Source organism: Haliotis cracherodii, unplaced genomic scaffold (genome assembly GCF_022045235.1).
Source record: "Haliotis cracherodii isolate W230 unplaced genomic scaffold, xgHalCrac1.p SCAF_10, whole genome shotgun sequence".
NCBI lineage: Eukaryota > Metazoa > Mollusca > Gastropoda > Lepetellida > Haliotidae > Haliotis > Haliotis cracherodii.
The window spans coordinates 8,759,280-8,778,236 of record NW_027266265.1 but is presented as its reverse complement, the minus strand read 5'-3'; the positions used below and the strand labels follow the sequence as shown (position 1 = coordinate 8,778,236).

Genomic DNA, 18,957 nt, shown 5'->3' with positions numbered 1-18,957 from the left:
CGAGCAAACGCTTTAACCACTAGACTACCCGACCGCCCCTGTAATGATATGGGAGTCCAATAGTAGTGACGTGGACTACGCACGGAATTACTTCTCCGTAACACGGAAAATATGGGAGTTCAATAGACATGGCGTGGATTTATCACATTAATTCCAATGTTGTTCATTGTCATCCTTTCGTGTCATGCTTATCATATTCTTGTCCCTGATATCCCCATATCTTGACACAAAAGGTCCTCTCTTTTCGAATTAAGTTATTCGCTAGAGTCTCCGCTAATGATGATTGTATCCACATATTGATGGACCGAAGACAGTTGTTACCTCCATGTATAGATGCCCTACCTGATAGAGTTCAACTCATAAGAAATGTACAAAACCAATGCAAAGTGGGTACTTCACGACCAGTAATATTGTCACATTCCCTTGGTCATCCAAACAATTATCAAAACGTTATTTGTTTTTGTAATGTGCGAGGATTTAACACGCCACACACAGGATCACAAATCCCCCAAGGGCGGCCATATCAAGAGATCTGTTCACGAAAGGACGGCTTTCAGCCATGCCAAGCTCTGCGATCTCCAGCCAATAAGTACCTGTAGCCCAGGTCCAATTTTATTTGTCTTGTGGTGTACCACAAAGAGATTATTAAGAATACATGAGCATAGTGCACGGTGCTATTGAAATCACCCTAATAGTAGAGACGTTCCAGACATCTTATCAAGACTCGGTCTTACCAATAGCCATTCCGACGTTAAGAGCGTGGTGAAGTCCTTCATTTTAATAATATATATGTGTGTTGTGTTGAAAATATTTCTATTAAGTCGGCTTATTGGTTTATTGGCATCCGTCGGTTGATGCATGGTACAGCGTTGAACAGTGTCCAGTTAAAGATGTTAGTGTAACTATCCTGAATGAAAGGACTTAGCAAGAAGACCGTTTTTCTCAGAATGGAACTTACAAGTTCTGAAAATTGCTGGAGTCCTGAATCCCAGTTGGCCATGGACGAGGTCTCTGGAGAAGCTCTGGCTCTATAACAACGAAATAGTCAACTATGTGTTCTTCAAAATTGTACTTTGCACTAAAAAGGTGACATCTCTGTTTTCAGACCTTCAGGTGGTGGCTGGATACACTGCAAACTTACACATGTTAATCTTGAACCTCGACTTCAGCGACAAATCATTCTTGCTTCTGAATATGCAGTGTTTATGTAAACAGTCTGAAATAATTCGCGCAGCACAAAGCCATTATGTACTTGAATATTGTTACAGATTCTATACGTAAGTATGCACATTACTCTTTTCTAAAGGTGTACCACACATGTCACAAATCTGTGTTCCTGGTGGGTTTTCGTAAGTGCATTTCTTACATTCTGTGATGCTGTCGCCGCACTTAGGGCCGTCAATTTCTGGCCCTCTGCTTTTACCGCAGACTCGACAGATCGCAATCTGGTTATCGTTCATCCCCGAACAGAAGTGACAGTTCCACCTCCCAGTATCAGGAACACCCAGATCATTCATTCGCCGAGCCATTGAAGCCCCTATGTCCCCACTAGTGGTGTAGGTCTGTGGTCTGTAGCCACCATCTCTCTGGATTATGTTGGGCTTCCGCGCCATTGTATCAATATTTGGATAGATTTTGTTGGGGGTTACCCCCCTCGCTACGATTGGAACCTGGGATCTAGCAGCACTGTTGTAGGATGTTTGGGAGACGTATGCTGAAGTGCCTACAGATGTCGCTCCTGGGGATAGGGGTTGAGGGTAATGGGCGGGTCCTGACAGAAGATTACTTGGAGGGTAGAACACCTGTGAAGACCCTGTCCTATAACCTGAAGACTCTCTAGCCATAGTCCTGTCCTGAGAGACACTTGTGACCTGGGACCTGGGAGAAAATCGTACTGGAGGATGTTCAATATTGACAGCGGGAGGTTCTTCTTCAATGTCAATACCTTCGTCGGATTGATCATCTCGGGGTTGAAGCCTAATATGTTCCCTGGAATTCCGGATCACATCTCCTCTTGCTCCATCGAAATATTTTGTTCCATATTTGGTCTCCAGGCCTTCGCGCACAAACGCCCAGTCGTCGGACCCGCTCTGAGGGGCAGCTTGGCGTTGAGGGTTCTGACTCAACCTCTGCAGGCTGGCCATGTAGTGCTCATCTATTGTTCCTTCCACATATCCAGTATCGTCCACAAAATGATCATCCTCGTCAATGAAAGGCAGATTCCTAGGAACTCCCCCCGTTGCCCCAGCCAAGACTACCTTGTTCCTGACACTACTGGGAGCGGCTGATGCATACGCAGAGTCTATTCTACTTTCACCTTCTCTAGTTTTCAAACCGTTCCTGTCTTCGTCTTCAGTGTTCTTGACTGCCGGAAGTACTCCTGTGTCCCGCCACCTTACGACATCTGAAACGTTCGCCCCTCCTTCCTTCATCTTCCTATGAAACTCGGAAAGCATTTCACATTCCACTGTAGCAACTACACATTCAAATGCTACTGCTATTATACGCTGTAGGTCAGGTTCCCCTTTCAACACGAGTGTGTTGGCTGTGTCTGGTTGGAATCCAACGAGGCAAATAATTGATTCAGGGTCTTCAAGATGGGACCTAATTTTCGACTGGAAGAACCCACAGTAGGTCTGAAACAAGAAACAGTATTAATAGAATTTAGTGAGCGGTGGAGTCCGACAGCGCTCGAGATAAGCTGCGTAAAATACGCATTAATTAAACAGAAATACGCAGACAAATCAAATTCCAGGGTATCAAATACGCAGTAAACACTATAAATACGCTTTTGAAATAAAATTGATGCGCATATTACAACTATTAGACAAAACGATTGCGTATATAACAACAGTTAATTAAAATGATTGTGTATCAGCCGATCGTGAAATTCACTTACCGACAGCTACATTCGGAAAGGAGTGAGTGAGTGAGTTTGGTTTAACGCCGCTTTTAACAGTATTACAGTTATATCACGGCGTGTCAGCTTAATGTGGGAGGAAAGCCCGAAGTGATGCAGGCCTCAGACGTTTACCACTTCGGTGAAACCCACGAGCACGGGTATGGTGCTGACAAACCTAGAAACATAATTGGGGGCGAACCGGGATTCGAACCCACAATCATAGGTTTCTGACGTGCCCAAGGGACGCAACTCTGCACAGCGAATCGCGGCACCTTAGACGTCTGGGCCACCCGTGCCCCCCCATTCGGAAAGGATTGTGTGACAACCATACAAATAGATGCCAGTTGAAAAGCACATCATACCTAGTCAATGTACATGCTGTATCTTAAACAGTCGCTGATTGGTGATTTACAAAAGCGCCGTTCTTACAATGCTAGGTGTTGCAAACAAAAATGGTTTCCCGGAGAGGGAGCCGCAAGCAGACACAGACGGGTATAATAATATTCACATAGTTTAAGTCTTAAATGATTTAAGGGGATTGTTAGGAAACAGGTTTTAAGTTAAAATACCCAAATGTGATGAAACAGGTGGGTAAATTATTTTGGAAGACCCTCTAAAAATTGTGGATACCCAATCAAAACTCATGGGTAAAATACCCAAATAATCAAAAGCTTATCTAGAGCTCTGGAGTCCTATATTCTATGTTGCTATATTTCACCTAGTAATTACAACTTGTCTGAGTGGCCTAATGATTTTGGTCAAACGCCGCTTTGAACAGAATTTCAGTCATATCACAGTGTGTCAGCTTGATGGCGGCTAAAAGTCCGAAGTGATGGTTTTAGATGTTACCACTTTGTAAACTCTACAAAGATGGGAATGGGAATGAGTGCTGTTTTACCCAGTTGTAATCAATATTCCAGGATCATGTTAATATGGGACTGAACACACCAGCTACTATCCAAGTGAGTGAGTGAGTTTGGTTTTACGCAGTATTCCAGCAATATCACAGCGGGGGACACCAGAAATGGGCTTCACACATTGTACCCATGTCAGGAATCGAACCCGGGTCTTCGTCGTGACGAGTGAACGCTTTAACCACTAAGCTACCCGACCGCCCCCTACTATCCAAATCATTGGGTACAAAGAAATGAGCCAATTGTTAAAGCATGACCACCCGACCCCTATTTTAGTCAGCCAGCTCTCTTGTAATAATAGTCTTGAGTGAGTGAGTGAGCTGGGTTTAAAGCCGCTTTTAACAGTATAACGCCGCTTTTAACAGTACTCCAGTTATATCACGGCGTGTCAGCTTAATGTGGAAGGAAAGCCCGAAGTGATGCAGGTCTAAGACGTTTGACCACTTCGATGAAACCCACGAGCACGGGTATGGTGCTGACAAACCTAGAAACATAATTGGGGCGAACCGGGACTCGAACCCACAATCATATGTTTCTGGCGCGCCCAGGGGACGCAACTCTGCACAGCGAATTGCGGCGCCTTAGACGACTGGGCCACCCATGCCCCCTAATAGTCTTGAGGCACTGGGAACCTTCACTGACCCGGAATCCAAACGGGGACATTGATGTCATCTACAAATCGACACACAATCACACAACAAACAATCCAAAAATAGAAGTCGACTTTAAGCAACGATTTGTAGAAAGCTATGGTGAATGCAGCAATTGACGTGAATCAGGAAGTACATTGTAGAGCTAAATTCACATAATACCGAGTGCCTTTATTTCCTACACGGATGTTCAATATGCAAACAGTAGTCGTAAAAGCCGTGGAATGTCAGGTAATGCATATTTAATGTGTGTGTGATCAATTGTGTGAGGTCTGTAAATTCAGTGTCCCACATTTAGGACACTGCATTGTGTGAGTGGACGAAGCCGGAAAATAATCGTTTGGACGCGTACTTAATGCAGACTTATACATATTTCCAGAAACCCTTTAAACATTTAACAAATCATCATCATCATCATCATCAATACAAATTGTTCAACTTCTTTCGACATACATGGGTATATACAAAGTCAGACGAAGTTTCTTAACACGAGGAAACGTTTCAATCATCATCATCATTATCATCATCATCATCATCATCATCATCATTACCATCATCAATGCAAACTGTTCAACTTCGTTCGACATACATGGGTATATACAAAGTTGGACAAAGCTTCTTAACACGAGGAAACGTTTCAAATCAGGTTACGGTAAGTCCAGTCATTAGCAAAATTAATGTATATCATTTCCGCATGGGGAATTGTTGCGGTAATGCATTTAAACTTCCCACTCAATATTTCCTCAAACTAACAAAGACTTATCCGTCTACACAGAACCACAGAACAGACTAGTGAAACAGGTTCTTCAGCGATAATTTGATCAAGATGAATATTCAGATCACAGCTCCAAACCGCATGTTTTAGCAACTTCCTAGATGTGTATCTGCACACTCATATTTGTTGCCCCGCATTGGAATAAAGAAATTCTCCGGTGGTGTATTTAACAAGGACCGATTTAAGTTTAGCTTTTCAACTAATATATTAAAGATGAGTGAGTATTTAGCTTTACAATCAGTTTTACGATACCCATTTAGGGATTCGAACCTAGGATAACAAGCCAACGAAATGGTCACAAGGCTGCCAATATTTGGGTAACATGTATTCTCCATTCAAATACAGCCTATAGAATTTAACAAGTTCTTAAAAGTGATAAGCTGAGATCAAGATCAGATACAAGACTCCACTCCCGTTGGGGAGTTCATGCCATGTAACATACGTTTATCGTACGAAGTGACAAAATGGATCGGGTGCTCAGTCGCGGTGACTTGGTTGATTCAATGTCATCGTACACCGCATGTGTTGGACGTTGCTCATATCAATCGGTGGTTTGTCTGGTCAATAATCGAGTATTTACAGGATGACGCGATACAGCAGTAATACTGCTATCTTTGGCTCTAATCAAACAAACCACGACAAAAATATTCGCCATGGCATCGTCCATATCCAACAAAATAGTTACCATGTACCATAGTAGTCTATCACTTCACAACTACTCCCAAGTCTCCTAAGACACTTGTGGCCACTTCAAGTCGGTTATTACCACTTCAACTTTCATTGATCAACAGAATTTTCACATTTAGCTTACACACCGAACCTTTCTACGGTCAGTTGAGTTTAACGTCGCTTTGAACAGTATTTCAGTTATAGCAAGGCGTGTCAGCTAGCTAGGAGGTGTGTGTGTGGGTGGGGGTGGGGGGGCTCCATGTGATGCAGGTATCTGATGACGTCTGACGCTGAAACCCACGAGCACGGACATGTTGTTGACGAACCTGGATTCGAACAGCATAGAGATCCGAGGCGCCTCAGACAACTGGACCACCCGTGTCCCTATATGTTCCTTTTCTCTCATTCTAATAGGATAGCTTAGTCATTAAGTATTTACGTGGAAGCAAAGTCACAAACAGCTTGTAGTACCAGTGAAGCTATGAATGTTATATTCATCGTAACTACATTTCATGTTTTGAGCGAAATTTAAGGGTCATTATAATTGTGCAGACCCGTGAAGATCCGGGTTAGATATGCTCTTCACAAACCCATGTTTGTCTTTAGAGGCGACTAACAGGATCGGGCGGTAAGGCTCGTCGACTTAGTTGATACACGTCGTCATATACAAATTGCGTAGATCGATGCTCATTGTGTCAATCACGGGATTGTCCGATACAAATGTTTACAGACCTCCAGAATATTGCTGAGTGCGGCGTCAAACAACAAACAACCAATAATTGAGCATGTTTCATGTATCAGACACGGAAACAATATGCAATTATGAATATCAGGCTCAGCAGTAAAGAAAACCAACAATAAACTGGAATAATCTTTCTCCAAAGACCTTGCATTTCTTGTTTCAGCATATCAGGCCTCAACGTTTAATTTTTTAGAAGTAGCCACATGGCTACTAGTATTTTTTTCCTGGTAGCCAGTGGTAAAATCAAGAAGTCAAGCCAATATTGTAGGTAGCCAAAAACATTTGAAATTATCTTTGATCAAACAACTATTATAATATGTACAAGTCATAGCACTAGTCTTGTATAGTAGTGGAAACTGTACTTGATTTTTGTTATTTGTGACTTGAACAATGATGCAATTCATGTTACAAGATTATATAGGTAATGCTTTTCCATTGAGCATTGTTGACTAAAATAATACACCAATTAAATTAATACTTATGTATTTCGGTTCATTGTCGACTTTAGGAGGCATCATTTGCGAGTACAATTATTAAGAGATGATTCTTCCAAGACCAGCTGTTATTTATTTTTGTGTCAACATATGTATGATATGCGGATCAACAGAATTTAGTCGCCACAAGATATTTTTCACGGTAGTCATTTGGCTACCTCTGAATTTTAGACAGTGGACAAATTGAAATTTAGGTCGCATTAGCGACAGTTTTAGTCGCAACTTTGAGGCCTGCCGGGTCCATAAATAAAGTAATAAAATTAAAAAGCCTTTCAATATTGATGTAGTTTTTGTATAGTGGCTGCATTGTTGTATCTCCTCATATATCGAGCAAAACACTTCCTGGTGTACAGTCTCCTTTGACTGGTTGTGTAGATCCAGGGAATTCCCCTTACCTGCCACACTGACCTACTAAAAGCAATCACCCGATAATTAATAGACGTTGTGTCATATTTATGTGTGGATTGATCTGAACACTGCTGTATTTGTCAAGGGCTGACTTCATTCCAAACATGGCACCAACACACTGCAAACACCAGATAACTAAATCTACCCCTTTGGGAATCCGGGTGAGAGGGTATCCAGTGACTAAGCTTTCGACATAACTGTCGGGTTGGGTGGTCAGGATCGATTGCCCGTCATCGTACCCTGGCGACGCGTGACCTAACTAATAATATCAACAACTATTTTATTCTTGTCCAGGCTTGATTTAATTACAGGCCGTCGTGAATATGAAGCTTGAATTTTGCGGTCAATCAACCAACCAACCAATAAAGCTCGACTCACTTCATGCAGAAGAGCAGGGACGGGTATTGGCCTGAATTTCGTATTGCAATTTATTGGAACGATTCATGTTTTGTAACACGTACAACAGAATATTGTATTTGTTCTTCTGTCTGCAAAATGTTATGAATCTGAGTAAAATAGACACATCCATCGGAGCCGTATGTTTGACAACTTCGTAGTCGTCGGCCATTTCGATGGATGTTGCTATGGTCACAACGCATGCGTGATAAACAAGAATGAGTGATAACGTACAACTTCTTTCACATTAATATTCAGATTGTACGAAAGCAAATATAAGTTCAAAATTTCAAGGACACACAAGTGCACTTTCAAGGTAAAATCACGTTAAAGGAAATCATGTGACAAAAGAAAGAATAAGGAAGAACATGACGGCTGGAGCGCATGTCGCCACACGGAAAATACATATGTCAGGAGTCAACTATTTCAAACACGTGAGAAAAAACTCTAATCTATGTCTCAGGGGTAGAACATGATATATCAAATTTTCATTGTGACGAAGCAAAGGGCCTGATGTCCTAAATGTTAGTGTGGGGTCAGGGGGCTTAGGGTACGATGCGATAACGCAGTAAGCCTTGGCGTAGTACTTCCATCGTAAGAGGTCAAAACGTATATTTTGGCTTTGGAGTGCTTAACGAAGTCTTTGGGTAGGAGCAATTTGCATAAGAGATCTCAGCGGGTTAGAATGGGTGTTCAGCAACCTATGTTTGTTGAAAAAGGCGACTAACGGCAATTGCGTGGATCGATGTTCATGATCTCTATCACTGGATGATCTGGTTTGTTCTTTAACTCAACAAAAATGCAACAATATTACAGCGATTCGTAAATAATGGTGTTTTGATCAGTCGATCTGAAATTCCCACGGGAGACTATCAAGTGAAGCAGGAGTGAGTTAGTGAGTGAGTGGGATCAATATAACAAAGATCGACTTGGTGACACCAATGTGCAGATGTGGTGTTGACGGGCCAAGAATTATAATCGGGGATAGCGGATCCTGGCAAGATGAAAGGAAGCAACTCTGCAGTGTCCCATCGTCAATCCATACCCACCTCAATTCGTCATTGAGTGAAGTGAAGTGAAATGGGGTATAACGTCGCGTCCAAGATTATTGCACTTATATAGCGACGTGCATGTACGTGTGTGTGTTTGTGTGGCTGCTTGTACTAGTCCGGACTGATGCCGTTTTATAGTGCTAGCTAACTGAGATACCATGCCGCAGTTTAACATGAATACCCTACTCAGACATAGTCTACTGACTCCGAGCCGACCAGTCCTTGTTTTACCCTCTTAATGCCGAGCGCCAGAAGGGGTAACAACAAGTACCATCTTTTAACGTCTTTCGGCATGACGCGGCTGGGGATCGAACCCCGGACCTTCCGCTCTCCGGGCGGACGCGCTACCACTAGACCACGGAGGCGGTCAATTCGTCGTTGAAGTGGCATATGTGTCATGACCTACTGCTGTTACACAAGGTCGACCTAATACAGGAAATTATTCATATAGCAACCAACCCTTGTATAACATTTAAATCGTAAGCTTCATATTGTGTAATACGTGTGCGCTTCGTATTTCAGGACGCGGAATCAACTGCTGGTTTAATGCGCATAAGCAGCCATGCAGAGATGAATATTATATGGCTGGACTTGCTTGTGATGATGTTAACTACAGGTATTTAACCAACGTATATATCCTGTAGAACATTCACATAGAGCAGTGGTCCCTCCGGGAAAAAATAGGCGCAGAGTACACTGTATTCGTGCTTGGAACAGACACTTCTTCAGGTTTTGGCCGTGTTCGTGTTTGAATGGCTCTTGGTCAGCAATCTTTTAGTAATACTGCAAACTGGCACGTTGCCATAGACGATCTAATCCCCCCCCCCCCCCCCCCCCCCCATCCCATCCCCCAAACACCACACACACACGCGCGCGCGCGCATTACCATGTAATGCTCTCTGTAATGATAGAGGGCATGAGAATATGATAATTCCCGGAAGTAGAATAAACGAGGCTGGGCCTATTTTATTACTTATACGACGGCTATGGTTGATACATAATATATCTCTAGTTGTGTAAAAGTTGTGTTAAAGTTACTTGATTAAATTGCTATATCATAATGGCCAGTAAATTCATGGTCCAGAATTAGCTGTGGCGTGACGTCATCATATAGTATACATACAGGGTTGTAGGTCGGTCAAGTGTTCGAAGTTTGAACAGTGATGTTGGAGCAACGCCTATTGGCACAGTGCAGACAGTGCAATGTGTGCTATGTTAATTGCTAAATAATGTCAAATAGAAATACATACATACTCGAAGTGATATGATTTTGTTTGTTTATTTGTTGTTTAACGCTGCACTCAGCAATATTCCAGCTATATGACGGCGGTCTGTAAATAATCGAGTCTGGATCAGACAATCCAGTGATTGACATCATGAGCATCGATCCACGTAATTGGGATACGATGACATGCATCAACCAAGTCAGCGAGCCTGGCCACCCGATCCCGTTAGTCGCCTCTTACGACAAGCATGGGTTGCTGAAGACCGATTCTAACCTGGATCTTCAGGGGTCCCTAAGCCTATTGGAACAGTGCAGACAGTGCAAAATATGCTGCGTTACTTTGCTAAATAATGTCATCAGATCCAATAGAAATACATGTTGTTCGTAGTGATATGATGGAAAGAAGGGCACATGCAAGATCTACATGATAGAGGGACAGGTTGACACGCGCGTCTGTATGAGGTTGTTGATTCTGTAGTATCGTTCGGATACCGTTAAATGCCCCTATGCATTTCTAAATCACGGACCGCGGCTTAAAACGGAAACAAAATAACTAATGCTGCAATAATATTTCTTCCACGATATCCTTACAGACTTCTCCGACACGCAATTACGCTACCTGATACGCAATACACCAGTAATTATAGAACATACGTCTCCTCAGACGCAACTACGCAATATACTAATAATTATACAACTGACGTTTTGTCACAGGCAAACACGCAATACACCAAGAGGGAAAGTCCTCAAAGCTACACGACCAACAGGAATGTACATATCATGTGGCATTGCTATGTCAGTGTAAGCATATGTATGTCATAAAACATATATAACCACATCTGACATTTGGTGGGTCACTGCAAGTGAATCTGATCTGGCAACGAGCTTTGTGTTACAATCGTATATGTGTCAGGAGTCTGTCACTAGGTTCAAATGTCAGAAACGAGTGGGTTCACGGACTTTCCCATACGTGGACTCTTGATAAGCAGAAATAGAAATTTCGCCTCAAATGGCGAAAGGATCACAATCATTTCCTTGAAGAGAAATCTGGCAATGGGCCAAACAATTTGCTATGTCATTAACGATTCAAGTCCTTATGTTTCTGATAGACACTACGTCGCTATATAATTGCAATAATCTTGGACGCGACGTTAAACCCCATTTTACCTCACATCTGATAAGACACGACAGAATATTGAGACTAATAAAATAACACTAGAATTGGTTTGTCATATATACGTACGACAATAAATAAGGGAACTAACGATTTGCATATTGAGGTGTACATTAAATTTTACTATGCTGTGGCGTTGCATCTGAACGCAACATCTAATCACAATGAAATTTCACATCATGTATGAACAGCACGTGATGCAAGTACACACAAAAGCCAAAGTGTGTCAGCCTTCTGACTCACAATCACGAATGCACATGAGCTGAGCACATGATTGAGAGAGCCCCCGAGACAGTATGGCAATGAACAGACAAAATGGTGACTTGTGGGTATGATAGAGGGGGCCGTCAACATCCCAAGTTGACCGAATTTTTGGCAAATCCAAAAATGTAATTTCTCGACTTTCGGACAAGTACCGTCAAACTAGTGAGGTTTGCAATGAGACCTGGGCGGGTCAGTACCCCACCGCCCACCACCATCAATAGAAAATTCCGTACAAAAACAGGAAAGCAAATTTCAACATCTACGTTAAACACCGACCCCATGCAGACAAACTCTGTAACCCATTGCACCCCACAAACTTGGTACTAAAGTGATTACAGTTCTTGTCGATTTCCTATCACAAATCCCCTTGTTTTCTATTTCCTGTCCTCAGACCCCTAGTCTATCCCCTATCCAAAGGCCTCCGTTTCCCATACAAAGGCCCCTATTTCCCATCCAAAGATCTCTATTTCCCATACAAAGGCATGTTTCCTGTCCAAAGGCCTCCAATTCCCATCCAAAGGCCTCCAATTCCCATCCAAAGGCCTTTATTTCCTATCCAAAGGCCTCTGTTTCCTATCCAAAGGCCTCTATTTCTTATCTAGAGACCATAATTGTGACAAAAATGTCGCAATTTTATAACAGTGTTAACATATCATGTAAACCTGTATGACTATTATGTACAGATAATACAGACTACAAAATCAATTTTGTCGGAACTTACCTTCAGTTTCCTAAATTCACGCTTCCATGGCATCTTGTATAAGAGAATAAAATATTTTTCAAGATTTTTGAAGGCCTCCGCTGCTTTATCAGGAATCAACTTCCCTCTCTCTGCTGTCTTTTCAATGACAGCCCAAAACTCCTGATATTCAAATCGACACTTCCTTTCGATGCGTGACAGGGAATCTCGAACTAATTTTTTAACAGACTTTGACACCTGCCCCATCGTTTGAGACCCCAGCGCTGTTTCATTGTTGAAGGATTTTATGTAGAGTACCCTTGCTTGATCCTTTCCTTCCATGTCTAGACCTGGCTTTTTCTATATCCATACAAAGCTGAGGGTGTTTAATACCAAATGTGTGCCTGTTCCTGGGAGCCTGTTCCTTCTGGTGTCGGTGGTATTGCCCATGCTTTGTCTGAAACAGTCAGGACAAGTCACGGAGTGAGTGAACCGCTATAACTGCATGATCAACAATATTTGACCCATGATGTATGACAACCGGTTGAGTACACACAAACAAAGTCATGATCCTGTCACAATAATATAATTGACTGTTCCACAAAGCTACTTTTGAGTGAGTGATGTATATCAACATGACATACCTCAAAGATGGCAAACAACAGAGAGGTCAGGCTGAAGTATAGATGAGAAAAAAATAATAAAATCTGGGATACTTAAGGTCTAAAATTTGTGATTCAGAAGAAGAAAAACATCATCAACATCTTTTACTCTAAGACCTGAGAAGATCCGGGTAGTGAATAGGTCTTCAGCAACCCATGCAATGACAAATGGGATCGGGTGGTCAGGTTCGCTGACTTGGATGATGCATGTCATCATATCTCAACTGCATGGATCAATGCTCAAGATATCAATCACTGGATTGTTTGGTCCATGATTATTTACAGACTGCCGTCGTATAGCTGGAATACTGCTAAGTGAGGCGTGAAAGAACAAACAAACAAACCAACATTGACTCTATACTTTTGTCAGAACTACATAATTGTTAAAAATGCATCCTGAAACATCCTGAAGATGACAGCAGTGTCATTCATGCTGAGGGTAAATCTATGTCCTGAATATCACCTGGATACTCAAACATTTCAAAGTGCATCTGTTGGGTAACCATTCTCCCGCTGTCAGTGGGGGCCTGGGTGGTTCCTGCTGCTACATACACACACAATCTGGGCCAACTGGAAATTCAACACCCTTACAAAGAAGACAACCCATCCCATCAGCAGTGCTGACATCTGTCATCCATTGAGTTCACAATAAAGTGATCACTGACTGAGCTGCCATATTGTACCACCAGGAATGAAGTCAGTTCATAGTACAACACACAGCTTAGGACTTCATGGACCAATCAATGCTTATTTGCCCAGCACAAACCTTCCCAGTCTTAATTGATTCAGCTTATCTACATCCTTCCTTGAAGAGTTACTGGACTTGTCATGAAGATAACTCAATCACTATGTTTATTTCATTGAGGTACATGTTATCAGATATCCTGTTATCATGACATTGAATTGTTTTGGTACATTATGATATCATCAGTGTTAGAAATAATGGGGTTGGGAAGTCCTCTTGGGGATACAAGTTATCAGATCATGTTGGGGATAATGGTGATGTGGATTCACAATATGATCAGTGAGGTAAAATGGGGTTTCAAGATTATTGCACTTATATACCAGCCTGCATGCACACAGGAATGGCTGATTGTACCAGTCCATAATAATGTCAGTTTGATAGTACCAGTCCACTGGCATACAATGCCACAGATCAGTATGGATACCCCCTGCATACACAGCATACAGACCCCAAGCCAACAAGTCTTTGTATTAGCCCCTCAATGCCGAACACCAGGCAGGATAACAACAAGTACCACCTTTTAACTTCTTTTGATATGACACGGCCTGGGATCGAACCACCAACCACCTGCTCCCTGGGCAGATGCTCAGTCTTCTAGACCATGAAGGCAGTGTGAGAAGTCAAGGAGGCTCTGGGGTCTGTGAGTTTTGGTTTACATTCCTGAATCTATGTACCCCAGACCTATAGATAAGAAGTATATTTGTGTAAAATACAGGGGGTACCCCCCAAAAATATTCAAAACCCAATTATTTTTAATTAGCTTGCGTACAGAAACGCATGCATTAAATGAAAAACTCAAAGGTATAAAAACAGCTTGTGTAAATACCCAATGCAGCTTGTTCAACATGCATACAAAGGAGCCAATTTCCGAAACACAATTATGAGCTAATTTACTTTCCAAGTAAAGCCTATATATTTAGAACAGTTATCTAAAACATTATTTCATTATTTTTAAATCTTAAAATGTTCACTAAAATTTGGGAAAAATCCAATAGAGTGATGAATAGGTGAGTGAAAAAATATTGGTTACCCAATGAAAACTGTAAAAACCCAATCGAAATAGAAACCCTAGAGTAAAAACTCAATTGCTCAAAAAGTTATCTGGAGCTCTGGGACCCCTAAAGCTATAACATATAATGAGGGTTATGACAAGAGCCTACTGCCTTTCATTTCTTTCCAATTCTAAACTTCAGTTTTACAAGAGAGTTGAATCAGAGTTTAAAAATAGTGGCAATCGTGTCTGCATAACATATATGTAGTTTCTACATGGGTCTGGGCAAAGCTCTTATCTTTATGGCAGAAATAAATGCGTCTACTCCTCCAACTCGTTCGTTTCAACTAATTGCAACTTTAAGTGTTGCACCTCAGAACAACTGGCAGGGACGCTCATCAAAAACAGACCTATAACAGAGGTGAGGCAAAATGGGATTTTACATCGAGTCCAAGATAATTGCATTTATATAGTAAAGTGCATGCACATGTGTGTGTGTCTATCTGTGTGGCATCCAGACTGATGCCGGTTTTATAGTGCTAGCTAACTGAGATACCATGCCGCAGTTTAACATGAATACCCTACTCAGACACAGTATACTGACTCCAAGCCGACCAGTACTTGTTTTAGCCCCTTAATGCCGAGCGCCAGGCAGGGTAACAACAAGTGTAATCTGTTAACGTCTATTGGTTTGACGCAGCCAGGATGGAACGATTGTTTCAGTAACATCATGCAGTGTGAAGACAACAGAGCTGTAGGTCAAAGACATTTCCAACTTTGCTAATAATCTATGAGCCCAGAGCTGTAGGAGTGTAATCCGTAGGTAAGATAAGATTCAAATCCACTACCAACAGCTCCTGGCATGATAAGGGCCATAACTCTGTATGTCAAATTGCAATGTCATAGATCAGTGAATTAACAAAGCTGTATGAACAAAATATGTCAAAAGTAAAACGATAAGCACTTAAACCTAAATATTAGTCGAGGCCAGTTATATTTTAGAAAACACACAACACAATTATTATAACCTCCAGCACAAGGCCCCAGAAAAGCAGACAAAAAACATCACAAATCCAATGATTAAGATGTCATAACCCATCCATCTGTATGTCACCATGACCTAATGTCAGAAACCCTTGCTCATGCTATCAACCATTGATTTCCCTGATCACCAACACCATCATCGAACTGTATTATTAGTGCAGTGAAACAAGTTGAACACTCATTCACACCCTTCAAGAGGCTGAGTGTTTGCACCAAGTAATGCAGATCCTGTTCTGGGGCAGTCATCATCCTTGGGCATGTAAACACAACCACTCCAACATAAGTTGTAGATCAATGGACAAAGTGTCCCTCATGACCTTTCGTGGAGATTAACAGGTTTCATTGTTCATTCATTCATTGGACTTCCATTGTCCACAGCGGGATTAGTGTCTATGTTAAGAGGTGTTTCAACGTGCTCTGTTCTGTTCTGTCACGTAAGTAACTGGATGCTGGCCCATTAGTAAAAGGAGTATCTACTGTCCTAAATGATACCATGATTTTCTTTGTTTGTTTGTTGTCTAACGTCGCAGTTAGCTATTTTCCAGATAGATGACGGTGGTCTGTAAATAATCGAGTCTGGACCAGACAATCCTGTGATGACATCATGATCATTGATCCACGCGATTGGGATATGATGACATATGCATCCACCAAGTCAGCAAGCCTGACCACCCATCAGTCGCCTATTACCACAAGCATAGTCGCCTTTTATGGCAAAAATGGGTTACTGAAGACCTATTCTACCCAGGATCTTCACGGGTCCTAAAGACTAAAGACATGAAAAACTATTTTGACTAACACACAAAATAATATAAACGTGGACTGTTGATGTAATTATGTCTGGAGCAGACAAATCGGACAAATGGACATCAAATTTACAGAGAGTCAGGTTACAGTGGAACAGTATTTTCGTCAAAATAGAAAGTATGACTGGTGACTCAAGCATTTGAACTACAAGCAGATCCTGACATGGATAAGGGACACAACACCACCCTATAATTGGAAGGAGGTGAAACATTCATACCTCCCTGAATCATACATAGCCGTCTCGCTGATCTCCAAGCCAGGAAATAATTTATTGCAGCATGGGTTTTCCAATAGTGTAAAGAGGTAACCCAAAGTTACAATTCAAGCCACTAGTCCAACCTTAAGCTGAGCACATGATTCGATCTTTCTAGGCCAGCACATCCTGCTTGGGCAGGCATACACTTAAAAATGATTTGACTATGAATAACTAAATTAACATGACTGAAACACAGTGGCAACCAATACGAACCCCCCCCCCCCCCAAGCTTTTTTAGGCCAGCGGTACGAAGCTGTAAGAAGCTGTACAATCTGGTGAATACTATTGTTCTATTCAGTAAACGCTGGCAACTAAAGGTTTGATATTGATAGATCTTATGTAGGCTACAAGTGTAAAGGTTTCTTCGTTGTGTTGTCAAACCTGTAGCAACTGGTTTTAGGTCGAGCGGTAGTATCGGTGTATGTTAGCAATATCCCGTTCTGCGTATCCAACTCGATATATATCAGTGGACGTACTGGGAATACTTAATGGCCGAACGAGTCCCACATCATTCGTGTATATGACACAGCAGTATGGACTGTTGAACAAAAATCTCGTATCAAGCCGGAGACTCGAGAGCGAGGTCACCGCGTCCCTATCGTATGCCAGTTCTCTTGGAACGTTTTAAAACCAAAACACCCTGTGGTGATTTGTTAAGTGACAAACTGGCATTACGTTTCTCTTGGAATAACATTCACGATTAAAACAAACGTATATATCAAGCTGGCGACGAAATATTCTTACCTCGTATTCTGGAATGTTACAATGGCGTCGTGTCGGACGAAACAGGGGATTCCCCTAAAACTTGAATCATTGACGACAGCATTTTCTGAGACCACACAACCGGTTACCTCCCTTGTAATCGGGTTCATAGAAAACTTGTAGTACGAATGCGGATTGTTTACTTTCAAGGGAGCGTTCATTTCAGTACAGCATTTTTCTATTGTGTTACTATTTCAAAGGCCGTTTGTGGCAGTTATATGTCCTGCCATTTGTTAATTATATAAATGCAATCTGAGGAATGGCATATAGGCATAGGGGTCACGGTTTTTAAGAAATTATTACTTAACATTGTCGTGGATCAACATTCAAACATGGCTTCTTATATTGCAGAAGGAGTGAGTGAGTTGGGTTTAACGCTGCTTTTAACAGTATTCCAATTATATCGCGGCGTGTCCACTTCATGTGAGAGGAAAGCCCGAAGTGATGCAGGTCTCAGACGTTTACCACTTCGGTGAAACCCACGAGCACGGGTATGGTGCTGACAAACCTAGAAACATAATCAAGGCAAACAGGGATTCGAACCCACAATCATAGGTTTCTGGCGTGCCAAAGGGACGCAACTCTGCACAGCGAATCGGCGCCTTAGACGACTGGACTACCTGTGGCCCCTATTCCTGTAGGAACTTATGTTTATGCGAGTTTGTATAATTTGTATTTGTTTTTCTTTTGCTGTTTTTGCCGCACTTTGCAAGATTCCAGCTATATGACGGCGGTCTGTAAATAATCGAATCTGGACCAGACAATCCAGTGATTGACATCATGAGCATCGGTCCACGCAATTTGGATACGATGACATGCATCATCCAAGTCAGAAAGCCTGACCACCCGATCCCCTAGTCGCGTCTTACAAGCATAGTCGCCTTTTACGGCAAGCATGGGTTGCTGCTTACCTATTCTACCCCGGATTTTCAAGGGTAGAATCCATATTGGAACTATAACATTTAACTACAGGACTTGGCGTCAGTTAATAGATATAATTATAATATAGATATAATTTCTATTAACCATAAACAATTTCTTTTTTTTTCAAAGCCGCACGTCATGTATATATCCGGCGATAGCTTATGTAAACCTATGCAATATTGCTGCCCCATTGCTGCCCGTCATATAAGTAGGGATAACGGAATAAGCCGAGTGGACCCGCCTATCAGAATCCACAGGTCGTGAGTTTGCATCCTAAAACAGCTAGTGAACGTCCATGAGCGGCGCCATTATGGGCTACCTCCCAAGCAGGCTAACAATCTGAAAAATTGTTCGAGGCAGCGTTGAAAACACGACTCGCTCACTTTTGATGGACAAAAGCAGAGAAACTTGTCTCATGTCCA

General features: G+C 42.0%; 1 protein-coding gene across 3 annotated transcripts in view; it reads right to left on the bottom strand.

Moving 5' to 3' along the window:
• Positions 1-577: 577 nt before the first annotated feature.
• LOC139454041 (uncharacterized) overlaps positions 578-18,957 on the bottom strand; it is a 40,758-nt gene continuing 22,378 nt past the window's right edge. For 2 of the 3 annotated variants that reach the window (XM_071235526.1, XM_071235525.1), the window contains exons 3-4: positions 12,387-12,801; positions 578-2,636 (exon numbers count right to left, since the gene is read on the bottom strand). In XM_071235526.1, the coding sequence (XP_071091627.1) occupies positions 1,272-2,636; positions 12,387-12,686 (1,665 nt within the window). In that variant the 5' untranslated portion in view covers positions 12,687-12,801 and the 3' untranslated portion in view covers positions 578-1,271. Of the gene's footprint in view, positions 2,637-12,386; positions 12,802-17,593; positions 17,673-18,957 lie in introns of those variants that run through there. The other variant, XM_071235524.1, reaches the window with a different exon arrangement.